The sequence below is a fragment of the Cupressus sempervirens genome, chromosome 1, assembly GCF_028749045.1.
Source record: "Cupressus sempervirens isolate cs-2001-9-10 chromosome 1, ASM2874904v1, whole genome shotgun sequence".
NCBI classification, from domain to species: Eukaryota; Viridiplantae; Streptophyta; class Pinopsida; order Cupressales; family Cupressaceae; genus Cupressus; species Cupressus sempervirens.
This window is the reverse complement of record NC_143118.1, coordinates 493,784,188-493,800,085: the sequence shown is the minus strand read 5'-3', so window position 1 is coordinate 493,800,085 and position 15,898 is coordinate 493,784,188. Positions and strand designations below refer to the sequence as shown.

Below are 15,898 nucleotides of genomic sequence, written 5' to 3'. Positions count from 1 at the left end.
TGGTATTGCAGAGTGCCTAATCATGGTGACGATTTGACCACAGGACAGGGAGGGTCTCGGAGATGTAATGTGCTGATATTAAGGCCTGCTTCATATCACAAAGAATCAAATACGTCTCATCCAGGGACAAACTTCAGAGATACTATACCAATGCATAGATACTAAGGTGAGGAGACCAATATCACTGCTGGGTAAGCTTGACAAGAAGCCTCTAACATTTCAGTGGAGATGGAGGCAGCTATTGTTCAGACAGAATGAAAAGGATATAATTAACAGAAATCAATACAGTACCTGAAACCTCTGCAGTTACCAATTAATTTTGTACAAGACTCCAGCTATATTACCTGAAAGAAGATATTGTCCTACAGTTAAGAGGTTAACTCCATATCTGGATGGTCTGGAACAAGCTTCCATATAAGTATTTCGCATCTGATTCCTAAAGACATCTTCAGCTTTTCAAGGACTAAATTCTCAGTTAAACAAACACCTAGTAGGAACCATTTTTTAGACTTCTAAACACCCTAAAGAATCAGAGGCTTCTTAGTGGGAAATATAAATAAGGGGAAACATATAACAGAATTTTACAGATAATAATTTAATTTCTAATTTTTTTACCATAAAAGAAGAGGAAAGAAACAAGATGCTTTTGAGGATACAATGGCTTAAACAATGAACAATAAATCTGTATTGTCCCTCCCTAATTAATGGGGCTAATCTTATACTTAACTAAATTTTAACATGTCCCCTTATTAGCATTTAATTAAATTTAATAGATATTTCAATTGCACTTTTTAAGTTTTTTGAAGTGGTGAAATATGCTTTTATGGTCTCATGTAAGCTGAGGGGGGCATTAAATAATGGGATTTAGAGAGTTCCTGGCAGTTACATAGTCAGATTAAAGGTGTTGGGAGGTTTCAATCAGAGGAGACAGGAGAATTCAGGTTTGAACAGGAATTTTGCAGACTTGCAGATTAGATTCAGCTTCTGAAGAATGTAGACACGTTAGGTCAACATTAAGTTCAGAATTGCAAGATATTCTCCGGGTAATCTCAGTTGTACTTATTAGGTATAAAGAATTAATAAATATCAGTTGTCAAATGAGAAGTTCTTAATTTCTGTAATAGTTTGAAATTATGTGTAGACATGGAACCTTAATTTCTATCATAGCTTAATTCTATCAAACTTGACACATTGGAAATTAAAACAAGTTAAATGTTTGTCATTCTGGATGACACAGTAGTTCTTCTGTTTATTCAGTAGTAAAATAAGTCTAGTCTGAGCATATCTCTGCAGAAGAATAAGCCATAAGTACAGTGAGATTGCAAGAACCCAGGATATCTCTTTTTGTCTCCAACATTGCTGTTTCAGTATGTGCCGGATGTTTTGCTAATATTGTATAAATGGTTTATTTCTCATTGTCCGCTGTGAAGTTGACACTTGGAGAAGTGTGGTTATTGATTTAAGGAGTGAACTACTAATATCAGCTGTGTGTAATGTTCATCTAATGTGCTTTCAGTAAGATATCATGTGGAGGAAAAGTCTTGGAATTTTGGAAATAATGGAATATCATGCTTAATCAGTGCAGACATGGTTACTTGAAACCAATCTAAACCGACTTAAACCATTGAACTAGGCATTGTGTTAATACAAGGGAATGAAGAGGATTATCAGAAGAGTGTGGAAGCTATGAGTTTCTGCAAATTACCATGCTTGAGAAGCTTCACGTAAACTCCGGTTTAAGGAAAAGAAGCAGCACCCATGAATACTGAACAGAATTAATCACATCTTGGCCATGTGAAGATTTAATAATAAATTGGAGAAGTTTTGGACATTTTGCTTCCACTATCGAGGAGCAACTGAAGAAGCTTGATTAAATTACTGGGTCACTTTGAGGAAGCTCCCTGAGCATTCATCTTCATTATCAGACTATAGTCACTACACGGTTGCTGGGAGTTCATATGTGGTAACCTAAAGACTTTGAATGATAATTTAAAGGTGCAATTTTCATATTGTTAGCATCGAACCCTTCTACTTAGCAAGAGACATTAATCACAGTCAGAGACTTCAAATGGTGTCATAACTGAGGTTAGCTTTTGGTTCTTGTTCTTGGTACTCTGTTCTTTTCAAAGAAATACAGTATTAGGGTTTGCTAAAAACTGTTACATACAAATGAAAAGTTATTATTGAGTTTCGAACAGTGTGGATTCCTTGCATTTAATTCTGAATTAATATTGCTCATTCTTATGAATCTTTAAGTGGTAAGAGTACAGATCATTATCTCCAAGCTGGTAAATCTAAACTTGCATTAGGAACACATCATGTGCCTGAATCTGAAAGTTTCCCTCAATAATTGGTTTGATTTTTTAAATGGATTAGTGCAAAAATATTGGTGGTTGTCAGGAGACAGAATCTTTCAAAATCCTTTAGTTTTCAAGACATATTCATGGCATTCAGTATAGAAGTATAAACTAGTAGGAATGCAATCACCACCACACCAAATTATCGGCTCTCATAGGATGGAGAAGTTATTTAGAAATGGTCTTATGGCATATAGGCATAACTATTTTCAAAAGCATGGAACATGACAACTCAAGATCCTTGAATGCATCAAGAGATCATTAAACACCATCAACAAGTTTTTCAAGAACCCAAGGATATATCTCCAGTTATAGACTATGACTGTTCCATTGAATTTATACTACAAAGTATTCCTCCTACTATTAGACAATATCTATATCCTAATGAATAGAACTAGAAGTATGAAATTGAAAAAGTGGTCAAGGAAAAGTTGGATTAGGGCATTGCTTTTCCTGGAAAAAGTCGTGAAGCATATGTCCACAAGGAGCTCAACAAGATCACACTCAAAGGTTATTATCAAATTTGGGCGATGTACACAAGATTGCCTTTAGAAGAGATGGGGTTCATCGTGAATTCTTAATTATGACATTCGGTCTCACTAACACTCCACCAACATCTCAAAGGCTCATGAATTCAATGTTCTGCCCATTTCTTTCAAAACTTGTGTCGATATTCTTTGATGATATCCCCATCTATAATATGCACTAGAGTATTCAATGATAGGCTAATCAATTTTTAATTTCTTCAACGATTTCCAGGCATTTGCTCTTAAACCAGCTTGGATACTATTAATTGTTATCCAACTAGAAGTATAAATACAATAGTTATTGATGATTAAAAAAATCTTATTATTCCATAGAGGACGCCTAAGTTGAGTCTATTGATTATTCCCAAAGGAAGTCTCATTCAAAAATGCTCGCCTAATAGATAAATAGACATACAAATTGCAGACATTAATCTACCCTTAGTCATAATAATGTTGTCCAAATGTATAGTGTTGTTACGACAGAAATCAATATACAGATACATCACCAATAATAATTATTCATACATCACCAATAATAATTATTCATGAACAGTATAACATACCCAATGTGATCAATCACCAATTTTGATTTAGTTTATTGTACAAAGTGTTTCCAAATACCCACAAAGGACCACTAAACCATGTAATATCTCCTCTAACAACAAAATATAAAAACTATATTTTTATTTGTAATTGATATGTATCTAATAGTTGATTTATTATTAGATCAATTAAATATATCAAGATAATTAAATAATAAAATATAGTTGTCAATATATATAATCAAATAATGTTTATTAGATAAATAATCAAATAACACAAGTAGAACAATAAAATATCATAATAGTTATTATGGACAACTGTTGCAATAATAATATTATAAAAGAGTAATGAATACATCACATGCCCCTTATAAAAGTCGTGTCCACCACGCACCACTACATATTTAAGTGGACAACCAAATTAATGGGAAGTACCCCACCAACAGGCAAATACAAAACAATAAAATACCAATCACAATGGAAGAAGAACGAATCGCAAGCATTGAAAAATAGAAAAGGAAGCCTGCAGACATTACATGGCATTATCCATCGAATAGAATATATAAAAAATGAATACCCACCAGTCAGGCAAAGGAGCATCGAATCATATTTCCAAATGGTGGCCTTATTATTAGCTCAACTGATAAAGGTCGAAAGGGAAGACAACCTCATTTGTAAGAATAATATATGCCAAGATGACCCATTATTACATGATGTTATTAAATAAGCTACCCCTATACATTCCCATCGGGTGATTTTGCATGATTATTAAAACGAGTAGAAAATATGTATGGAAAGTCACATTTAAGGGTGATTTCTCTATTGGCCAAATGGGGTGATATCCCTAGGTCAACCCTCGATCATGTGGAATGAAGTATAAATGATATTGTACCAAAGGGACTTAATGATGTAAATTTGCACCACACCCATTTGAAGATCAATGACTACTCATCATATGTACATGTTGACCTTTCCTCATTCATTAACATGTCATAACTGTTAAATCCTGATAACTTGATCATATTTATGTTCTAATCTTTCAGATTATACAGATCTAAAATGCATATAATTTCCTTTATACACAGCCTCATAATAAATGCATCTCCATAGAGCAGATCGGAAATTTGCTAAGTACATTTATGTCTTGAAATTGACTATTGTAGTTAATGATTAGTTAACTATTAGTCAATGCATAAGAGTGCCGAATTATGAAGGAGTAAATTAAATGTATTTTATGGAGGACAGACCTAGAAAGGGTCATGTCCTTTGTAAGGACATGTCCCTTGGGTTCACTATAAAGGAGAGGCAAGAATGTGGATAGATGACACACTCAACACAATAAGTCTGCTCCTCTAGCATTGCTGCCTTAGGCGATTTATAGAAGGGATAAAAACATTTTCAGAATAATACATCATACTCCAAGAACACTAAATATTCTCTCCTGAATATATAAGGATCGTCTCCAGCAAACATAAAGGTTTTATATCAATATTGTGTCATCAGAATTTGCAGAAAACTTACAATAACATTGAAATTTATTACTAGTAATCACACTTGAGTGTAATTAAATATAAATATTATTTACTATTGGTAATGCATAAGACATAAGTTGATATATATATAATCATAATACTATTGTTAGCTACTAGTCACAATTTATTGGAGTACGATAAAGAGTAGAATCAAATTATCAAACTATGAACAATTATCAAAATATATCCTTTTCAACATTATTATTATTTGTCTTTTTGATCGAAGGTATAATTATGTTACCAAGGAGGAGCTTGTATAAATCCAATCTTAGGATTTCCCAACAGAGGGTAGGGGTTAGTGTCTAGTAAATCTTCATGAAACAAGCTTGGACCTGTAAACTTTGAGGGAGTCCTTAGATGGTATCTAGGCAACTTGGTTATAACATCTATTCCCTTTTGTCCTAAATCAAAATAATAATATCATTTGACAAGTAAAATGACCATTATGAATATTTTGATTAATTAAATAATCGTCTATAATAATCAACGCTAATAGTGGGGACATTACAAACCACCATGAATTTATGCCCAAAAACAATCCACTACAATGAATATCAATTGTTTGTTATCTTAAGATATGGGCATATAGCAGCTTCTTGGCATTCAAGAGGCTAAGAACTGCTCCAAACAATTTAATTATGACACATTGAAACACTACCATAACTAACATAAATATGGTGCTATGGAAACAGACATGAATTATCAAGATATCTCCAATGTATATTTAACAGGATTTCAACGTAATTCGAATATTTTCTTGTCAATTTGAAACTTATCTAAAATATCTAGAGGAGATAATCACAGGTCTATACTAAAGGCTTTTGTCAAGTAATTTGAGGATGTAAATCAAGGGATTTCTATTAGAATATTGTAATGTTTCTTTACCGGTCATCTTAGTTAGTCTTTAGTTTATTAGGTAGTTCCTATTTCCGTCTTTAGTTCACAATTGTTTCTTTTACAAACATCGTCTTTGTAAATCTATAAAAGGAGCTTTCATCTCCTTTGTTTAATACAACTACAACATTGATTTGCCATAACTAGGTATCAAAGCCAGTCAATGGGATTTCATAAAATTTGGCAAATTTTTCTTAAGAAATTCGAACCTCGTCTAATCTAGATTTTTTCCTAGAAATTTTCTTTTTTATTTTTAGAAATAAAAATCGTTAGAGGTATTTTACGAAATTTGTGTGGTTCGTCTTCGAGGTTTTTGCTGGAAATCACAAGCTTGGTTATGGATTTTGATCTTGGGATTTCTTGGTTGCAGCAAAAGCCTCTGATTTTATAGGATTGCATGTTTTTTAAATGTACTTGCATATGTGTTCCATGTACTTGCATGTGCTTGCATGTTGCTTGCATGTGTTGGTTTACCATCTTGTGTTTTGCCACCCTCAAAAGTTCTGATGGGTTTTCATAAATTTTCTTTTTGATTTTTAGAAATAAAAAATGTTAAAGAGGTATTGTATGAAACTTTTGTGGTTCATCTTCAAGGTGTTTGCTGGAAATCGCAAGTTTGGTTAAGGGTTTTGATCTCGCAATTTCTTGGTGGCAACAAAATCTGATTTTTTAGGGTTGCATGTACTTGCATATTATTTCTTTGTACTTGCTTGTTTGTGGCATATACTTGCATGTGCTTGCATATTGTTTGCATGTGTTGGTTTACCATGCAAAGTCTTGTGTTTTGCCACCCTTAAAAGTTCTGGTGGGTTTTCATAAATTTTTCCCTTAAAAACATTCTGATGGGTTTTTATATATTTTTCCACTAAAAAATTTATTATGGATTTCTATTATTTTTCCCTTAAAATTTTATGGTTCTGTAATTTGCAAAGTTGTGTGAAATTCCTTTGTGGGTTTATAATTTTTCCTTCAAAAATTATCTGATGGGTTTTACCATTTTTCCTAACAAAACGAAGCTTTTGTATTGTTTGGTTTTGGTTAATTTTTCACCTCAAAAATCATGTTGGGTTTTGATCAAATTTTCACCTCAAAAATTATGTTAAATTTTTGTCAATTCTCCTCAAAAATCATGGCTTCTTGTAGTTTCTTTTGAGGCATCGTGCTCATTTGCAAAGTTTGGAGGATTTGCCAATTTTTCTTCTAAAACATGCTAGCTATTCTCAGTATTTGTCTCTATCTCCAGGGAAGAGCAGCTTCACTATCCAACATCAGATTCAATGTTTGCGATGATTTCTAATCGGATGTTTTGTTGTTTCTAGGAGGAATAGTGGTAGACTCATCTCAATGGCAAAGTCAATGATAGGCTCTTGTCTCTTGTTGCAAAGCATTTTGAAGAAGAGGGCACCCTTCTCCGTTTTTTTATGGGTGAATTTTGACTTCTTGGTCATCAACAGCAAAATGGTTTTTAGAATTTGTAACCAAAGGACACTTGTTAGAGAATGACCATTAAGGGAGGGTATTAGAATACTATAATATTCCTTTAGTGGTCATCTTAGTCTTTAATTTATTAGGTAGTTTCTATTTCCGTCTTTAGTTAACGCTTGTTTCTTTTAAAAACATCGTCATTCTAAATTTATATAAGGAGATTTCATCTCCTTTGTTTAATACAACTACAACAACATTGATTTACCATAACAATTTCATCCTTCAATTCCAAACCTAGCGGGTTTTCATACTCATGTTATAAACCAAAGGCCAATGCTCGACAAGGAATACAATCAAACAACAAAATGGTTGATCAATATGACTCCTTCCCTTGCTTCGCCTCTCTTAAAAAGTTAAATAAGGTTTCCCTCCAAAAGACACGACTCTTCAAATTTGCTCCGTTGCCCATGATTGACATTTGCGAAGAATTATTTTTCAAAAAATTACTTCTAAGAAGCCTTCTTATTTATATTTTAAAATTTACTTGAGGCCCTCTTTACTATACTTTTAATCTCAATTCCTTACTACAAATGTATGATTAAGGTTCTAAGTTTCAAACTTGGCTTCATTTTGTAAAAGGGATATTAATAAGCTATTGTAAAGCATGGAAAAAGCATTTACACCATTTAGAGAAGGTATAATAGGTATTGGAAGATAATTGACTATGCGAAAAAAATCAAAATGTGTCATTAAGGTGAAGGAAGTGGAAAACTTTAGATCTGTGGTGTCACGTAAAGGTGTTAAGGATGACCCTAAGAAGATTATAGTACTAAAGAGTGGCTAGAACCTAAAAATATCAAAAGTTTGAGAGAATTTATGGATATAACCAAACAAAATAGAAGATTTCTTTACAACTATGCTCACATAGCAGCACCTTTAACAACATTATTGAAGAAATATTATTTTCTATAGTCAGAGAAATGTTAGGGTGTGACTTTGAAATCATTTACTAATAATGTAAGGAAAATATTACAATCAATTACCTTTCTAAATGGGAAAAATAGGAAGTAGCAATATATGTCATTTATTTATTGCAACTTGCATGAGTGAGTTGCACAAGAAGAGAGGCAGCATTATCCTCTACAAAGAAGCTCATTCAGCAACTTCAACAACACCCATTTTGTTTAGAGAAGTCTGTTCACAAACAAGACCTCTTATCGTACAAAAATGGGCTCTTCTTATGTAAAAAAAACTCAGTTGAAAGCTAGTATGTTGTCTAAGATGCATGACGCACTGATAAAGGTCATCCAAGATTCTTAGATGACTATCACCATATAAATAAAGATTTATTTTGATGAAGCCTTAAGGGGCATGTTATGAAATGTGTGGCCAAAGATTTCTATGGCAACAAAAAAAAAGTGAAATGGTAAGAAAAACCAAGACTCTTACAACCATTAAACATACAAGTACAATAATGGCACTAAATATCGATTTACTTCATTACTGGTTTGCCAATGTCAAGTAACCTTAATGTGATTTTGACTGTTGTGGATACACTCGCTAAGTGTGCACATTAATGGGGACTGCTGTCCATTTCCAGCTGATAATGTGGCAGAAGCATTCATGGAAAACGTGAAAGAACTCTATGGTCTTCTTATAATCATTGTGAGTGATCATGAACCTATCTTCACTGGCATCCTTTGGCTGCACTTATTTGCAAAATGGAGCAAAATGCTAGCACATAGCTCAGCTTATCATGCACAATCAACTGACCAAAGAGAAACTGAAAATAATTTTCAGGAAATCTATGTTGCTTTGCCTCCAACAAACAAGCACAATGGTCAAAATCATTTCCACTGGCAAGATGGTATTATACACCATTTCACTCATCTACAAAGATGATTCCACTTGAGGATGTAACAATGCGCTCAACACCAAAAGGAAATACTCTAAATCCTCAAGGAGGATTAATTGTGGCTTAAAATAGGATTCACAACAAGAAAAAATCAACACTGGTGAGAGGCAGAATGACCATTTCTTCAGTTGCTGCACTATAAATAAATACAGCATATGAGCATCAAGCCTGCACCTAAATTTTATGGATCCTATAAGATTCTCCACTAAATCGGCAGTATAGCTTAAAAGTTGAAACTTTTAACAAATTATCCTAAATTTCATGTCTCCTAAAATTCTCCACTAAATCAGTGGTATAGCTAAAAAGTTAAAACTTCCATCCTCTTCAAATATTTATCGTATATTTCATTGCTCTTGCCTGAAGAAAGTAGAGGGTAATAAGCTTCTTCTAATCCAATAGTAACTCCCTGAGTTGGAGAAAAGTATATTTTGGAACCTAGGCCAGGCATAGAGAAACAAATGTAGTAGTCACAAAACTAAGCATTTTTAAATTCCAAATCAAGTAGAAAATCTACCATCTGAAGCTCAGCCAAGGGAAGATGGGAAATTCATATAAAAGCAACTTGCGAAGTGTTGAGGACAACACTTTTTGGAAGGGAATAAGCATCTTATGCCCCTAATATTCATCTTCCCAAGTGTGTAATAAGGTTAAGCATTTGTGGCATGCTTACCCATAATATTTTCAGTTTTTCTCTCTAGTTAATTTGTTTGGCTGACCTAACTAGGATGGAGTCTGTCCTTTCTGATTATTTCTATAAATAAGGAACAGAAAGGCTTCTCCTAGTTGTCATAAGTAATTAAGTTCATATTCTGATTTTTGGAGGTCAACCCCTCTAAGCAGTCTGATATTTTATTGATTTTTGTCTTCATTTCCAATAAATATTCTAACAGTGACCTGCCCCCATTAATGGTCTTATCACAAAAAAGAAAGAAAGGCCCTTCATTTTGTCGAAGAAAGTCACAGATGAGTTAGTGAAGATGACTGACAATGTTTTTAGGGGCATTCCAGGTCCAACTGGCTGACTTCCTACTAAGAGATACTGCTGGCCAGTTTATAAATGGTGATTCCTTCTTTTTGGATATTTTAAAAAGGAGGTCAGATTGAGAACTGAGTTGGAAGAGGTGAAGGTGGCTTTTTGTCAAGTTGCAGTTGCTTGATAGTGGAAGCATATTCTCAGATTATCATTTCAGTTCTTACAAAAGGATCAACTAAGAATTGGAAAATGAAAAGTGAGATTTCAGAAGCTTGCATTATATGCAGCAAATTGGAGGAGCTGTTCTTTGTCTATTGTGCAGGGAACAGAGTATGAGTACAGATTACCTCATAGTTAGGTACCAAGTAATTGTCTTTGTCATCCTTAAATCAATGCAAGGCCATGTCTTGCAAAGGTCTGCGTGCAGTATTTTCAGAGAATAAATATAACCTTCCATATTTATTTCCCTGGTGTGGGCACCACGGCAAATGTCTTTCACTCATATGTATGGTAATTTGGTAAACTCCCTTTTTATATTTGCTTGCTCTGTAGGAATTTACTATTTACTAAGGATATGTGGCAAACTGTTCATTGTAATCAAGTTACATTTATTAGCCTAATGCAGCACCTGCAAAAGGATTTTATTTTGGCCAAAGGGCTTGATTGCAGGCATTGCTTCTATATAATTTTGAAATTATCTTAACAGTTTTCTTGTTTTCTGTAGTGCACAGGCAGGAAGATGAACCTACCAGTATGAGGTAAAAAGGAAAGAAATTCCATTATATAGAGGTGCTCTCTCATATAGACATTTAAAAAATGCCTTTCTCGATTCTAATTTGGCTTCTCTTGAGTTATTAAGAAAATTCTGATTGAGGAGAGCTAGCAAACACTAGTGTCAAAATCATGGTCTTCTATCATGGTGGATTTCAGTTTGAAGACGAAGTGGATGATCCTATAGTCCAAGCATAGAGACTTAAGGCATTGCTTCCTTCACCCACTATCATGCCTTAAGGTGATTCAGACGAGGATGAGCCCCTTCGCCAGAAAAAACATTTCGGAGCATACCAGGAGAAATTTCAGCCCTTAGAGAGGAAATACAGACAGTCTATGATCAGAAGAGGAATTGGCAGCCTGGGGTAAGGATATTGTACTCGATATAGGCAGTCTAACAAAATTAATAAAGAGGGTAATCTAGGAATCTTCACACTTCTGTAATCTGGGATGATCTGGTTTGCTCCAACAAGCACCTGTAGCTGCTCCACCGGATAAAAGTTCAAGGCAAACATGTCTTCAACTGATTGTGCAACTGGTACTCAGAAATTTCGTCTGCCACAATCAGAGCAATGAACCAATTGGTTGAGCTGGGTCTCTTGGGGAGCACCGATGGGTTTGTGCTTTCAGAAGTTTTTTCTATAATTCTGCAGGTGATGTCGAGCATTACTGGAAATTGAGAGTCTTTCCCAGTGTCTTGGTTAAGATTGTTCTACCATGCCTTCAAACTACAGTAATTTGTCAATTTCCTGGAAAAAAAAAATGGTTAAGATTGTTCTACCATGCCTTCAAACTACAGTAATTTGTCAATTTCCTGGAAAAAAAAAAGTGTGAAAATTTTATATATGGCTGCAGGAACAACATGGCTCAGGTTTTGTGATTTTCTAGTGTACAAGTTTTATTTGCAAGAGAGGGCCCCAATGGAACCCTCAGTTTAACGATTTGTTGTATTTAACTTAACATCATTCAAAATTTTAAAGAAATAATAAATTAAAAATGAAAAACACTCAATGTGCAATGAACAGGGGTCAAAAAAAAAGACTGCAGCAAAGATCATGAACCAGAAAATAATTTGCATTTTACTTATTCGCATCAAAGTTAAAGACTTGTGAAAGTGGAAATTTTTGCTTAATAAGCATTTTTAGTCATAGTCTATCTTGCCTAGCTTTTAAGCCTCAGGCTCATAGTTGTTAAGACAATTTCCTGTCTTCCAGCATCTGTATCTTCTACATCCTTTGGAGAAATAGCTAAATAAGATATGAGGCAAACACGTTTCTTGCTAGATCAAGCCCATAACCAACTCATTAAGACACCAAAAATTTGATAACCCTGCTGAAACATGAATGTTTCCCGAATACAAATGAAGCCATATAATATGATCACTTGGCATATGTTGGAATAATTAAAACTTAAAACAAATGGTAAGAGAGGGAAAAAGTCATGAAAGCGGCAATCTAGACAAAAGATGGAGATATGAGATGGAAATATGATTGAGCAAGCTAAAAAATAAATAAACTTATGAAATAGCGTATGTCCAAGGAAGAAATCAGCTAGGCTTGATCAGCCAAGATTTTAGACTTTGATTTCTGAAACTTTTTGACTACATAATATAATCTTTTGTCACTTATAAACTTCCCTGTTTATATTTTCTTCTTGTTCACTTAATATATGCAAATGTAGAATTACAAACATAGAATCAAAAGGAACTTTATTTTAATCTCATGGACTACACAAAAGAACTACAAATAATGAAAAGAACACCCTTCCTAAAATAAGTGGAGAGGAAAAGGGAACTGATGATTAATAACTACAGGCATAAATAAAGCCATGGAAGATACCTCCAACAAGACGTGTTATTAGGGGTTGCAAGCGACCATTTTCAGCCATTTGACGAACATTTTTGTCACACTGTTCCAAATTTTCAAGTGTTTTCTCTGCCTTTTCAACTGCCACAACATTTTCAGATTTGCTGCTTGTCATTCCAACTAATATGAGAATTGCTCCATTTACACAGCCAATCTTTTCACACAACGATGGGGACTTAGACAGCTCCAATAACAATGACACTGCCTCCTCCCTCTCCTGTGAAAGTTCCCGTGATAAACATTTAACAAAGCTGCGAATTGCATCTGCTTCAGCAATAGCTTCCTGCCAAAGAAGTTTGAAACGTGTCAAATATAATGAAATACACTAACAGAGGCTGCCAAAGAAGTCCCTTGAAAGGGAGCATGAGGCCTAATTTGAAATGAAACATTCAAACAAATTCTGAGACCTTATTGTCTTCATCATCTTCTGCCAGCAAACACAAAGCTTCAAGAGCTCTACAGCGGATTTTCTCACTGCCACTTTTCAATTGGTTAACAATCATAGGTATCAATCCAACATTACGCACACGATGTTTGTTGATCCTACTTTTGAAACAAAGTTGTTGTATGTCTTTCAAGGCATATAGAACTTCTTCCTCAGAACTTGCTGATGTTAAGGAAGCACGAGCAATATCAATTTGAGCACCTTCATTTCTTGCTGTCCATTCTTCAATGGTGTTACGAAGGGCTATGCTAGGGTTCAACTCTGTACTTTTCAGTTCTTTTCCTGTCATTGGGCATACAGGTTTCCTTCCACTCTCTTGGCATTCCTTGAACCATCGCTCAATTGAACTTCTCTCGTATGTTTGACCATTTTCTAATGTTACTGGATCCCGCATGATTTGTTTTGTTAAAGGACACACAAATGCTTCATATAGAGGCTCAATGTGCCTCTGGTCATAATGACGGCTATCATCTGACTGGCTACCATGGTCATAAAATGATTCAGAGTTGTTCAACATGTTCCCTGCAAAACGCATCATACACAGAACATAAGGATAGAACAAAAACCACATAGAACAGGTCTACATAACTCTTGCTAATTATTAAAAAACTTGATTTTAATTCAACATCATTACAACAGACCAAATGAGTGGCTGATGCTGATTGAGATCTGTTTTTGAAGGTTCTCTGCTTTTAGTGAATTCTCATGTTCAACTTCTACTAACTCATTGTTTTGCACATCTGCTGAGCAAAAATATGCCTCTTGCATCCGCCGAGAAAGAGAATCAATAATAACTTTTGTATTTTTGTTGTTGTCAACAGAGGACAAAGGAATAAGTCTCAAGCTTCTTCCCAGATCATGCACTACATTCTCCAGTCGTTTCACTATATCTTTGCTTTGAATGGATTGATGTATGTGACGTCTTCTGCTACATATATGTACAAGCTGATTGGCAATTTCAATGTCCCGTAATAATGCCTCCAAAATCTCACTTATCAAAGGTGAGCTATCTCTTCCATTTTGCAGCTCAATTATAATGGAGCAAATATTTTCTAAGAAGCTTGCCAATTGAGCAAAATTCTCCTGCTCAACTGGTACAGTGCGTGCAAAGCTTGCTACCTCAGAAAATCTACTCAACAGGGACTGCCAAAGAATGACCACTTCTGGCAACTCTACTTCTAACATCTGAGAAGCAGTTTTCTGCAACCAAAAATATAATAAAGGTGAGTAGCTAGCTAGCATAAAATTGTCCATATATTCAATAGACAATACTAAGAACTTAATTATTGCACATATTACAAGGAAAGACAAAATAGCACCAATATTATACAGAAAATGGTTGCAATAATATTTTCACATACATGATTGTCAGCAGCCAAAGTTTGGTTCTAAGGCAAAAGCTAATGCATGGTTCAGAAGAGAGGTTGAAATTACCAGCATTGAAACGAGCATCCAAAGGGTAATTGTATATTATTTGGTTCTAAAATCAACTTTTGTGTCTTTATTTAGCCGATAGTCTATTATATTAGAGACTTTGGTTGGATTTAATGATGTCTCATACTGGGAAATAAAAAGCGGTGCCAGTAAAGTTGGTGACAGAAGGTAATAGTGTGGCTGCTGGCTGTTAAGTTTTAGTGATCTCTGATAGACAACACTATTACAGTAGATATGAATAATGATAGATATTCTTACTTAAATAATTGCAGAACAGAATTGTACTTCAAATGGTGAATGTTCTTGAATTGCTGAGATGTAGGAAATCTTCCAATGAAGACTGCTGATAACACGTACTGTAGAAGGAATATATTGATAGTCTTTCAACGAAGAGTGCAGAGAAGAAGGTTGAGAATTTATCTGTAATTATAGTGCAGATCGCTGGAACTTATAATGCCATGTATTGATTGTTATCCTCAGCGATCTGCATACACTTATATGCATCTACGGAGGCATAACTAACACCTGTTTGTTAGAGTAAACAAAATAATTTACAATGCTTTAGTGCAAGCAATCGGAGGCATAATACACGACCACAGATAGTATATACTTAAAGATGTCCACCGATATAATACTGTCTGCCAACAATAACATCAACCAACTGTTTAAGACAATCATCTAAACAATAATATATATATATATATATATATATAAGTAACATTAATGAGTATTATCAGATAAACCTGATACAGATTTGCACGTCTGATGAACATCATTACTTCTACCGATGCTATACATCAACACTGGCAGCATTTATGTAACAGTAACACTTGGGCCCTGTTTGTTTCGCGGAATTGGACCGGAATTGGGATACACAAAATCTGGTTTTGTCAAAATGGGTGTAAGTTTGTAACACAAAATCCAGTTTTGTCAAAATGGGCGTTTGGGTCAAAAATCTTAAAAGAGAATTAGAACTGTAGTCTTCTAATTTTGGCCCAAAATGAGGTTACCAGTCTTCCATCGAAATAGCAGGAATTGGGAATTGAATCCAAGGTTTGACATTTTGGTGATTACACCAAAAATGAAATGAACCATTCTTTTGTGTTCGCTGAATTTCTTACCTAAAAACAAAGACGATTTACCATTGTGCTGTGGTAACTTTCACCATTTGAAGCAAATGAAAATACAATTTACCATTGTACAACAACGACTGAAGGC

The 15,898-nt window shown here is 34.5% G+C and overlaps 1 protein-coding gene across 3 annotated transcripts in view; it reads right to left on the bottom strand.

Moving 5' to 3' along the window:
• LOC149578403 (U-box domain-containing protein 44-like) overlaps positions 1-15,898 on the bottom strand; it is an 86,609-nt gene that overhangs the window by 10,519 nt on the left and 60,192 nt on the right. For all 3 annotated transcript variants that reach the window (XM_089828890.1, XM_089828884.1, XM_089828881.1), the window contains 3 exons: positions 13,888-14,446; positions 13,209-13,768; positions 12,775-13,084 (listed from right to left, as the gene is read on the bottom strand). In XM_089828890.1, the coding sequence (XP_089685016.1) occupies positions 12,775-13,084; positions 13,209-13,768; positions 13,888-14,431 (1,414 nt within the window). In that variant the 5' untranslated portion in view covers positions 14,432-14,446. The remainder of the gene's footprint in view (positions 1-12,774; positions 13,085-13,208; positions 13,769-13,887; positions 14,447-15,898) is intronic.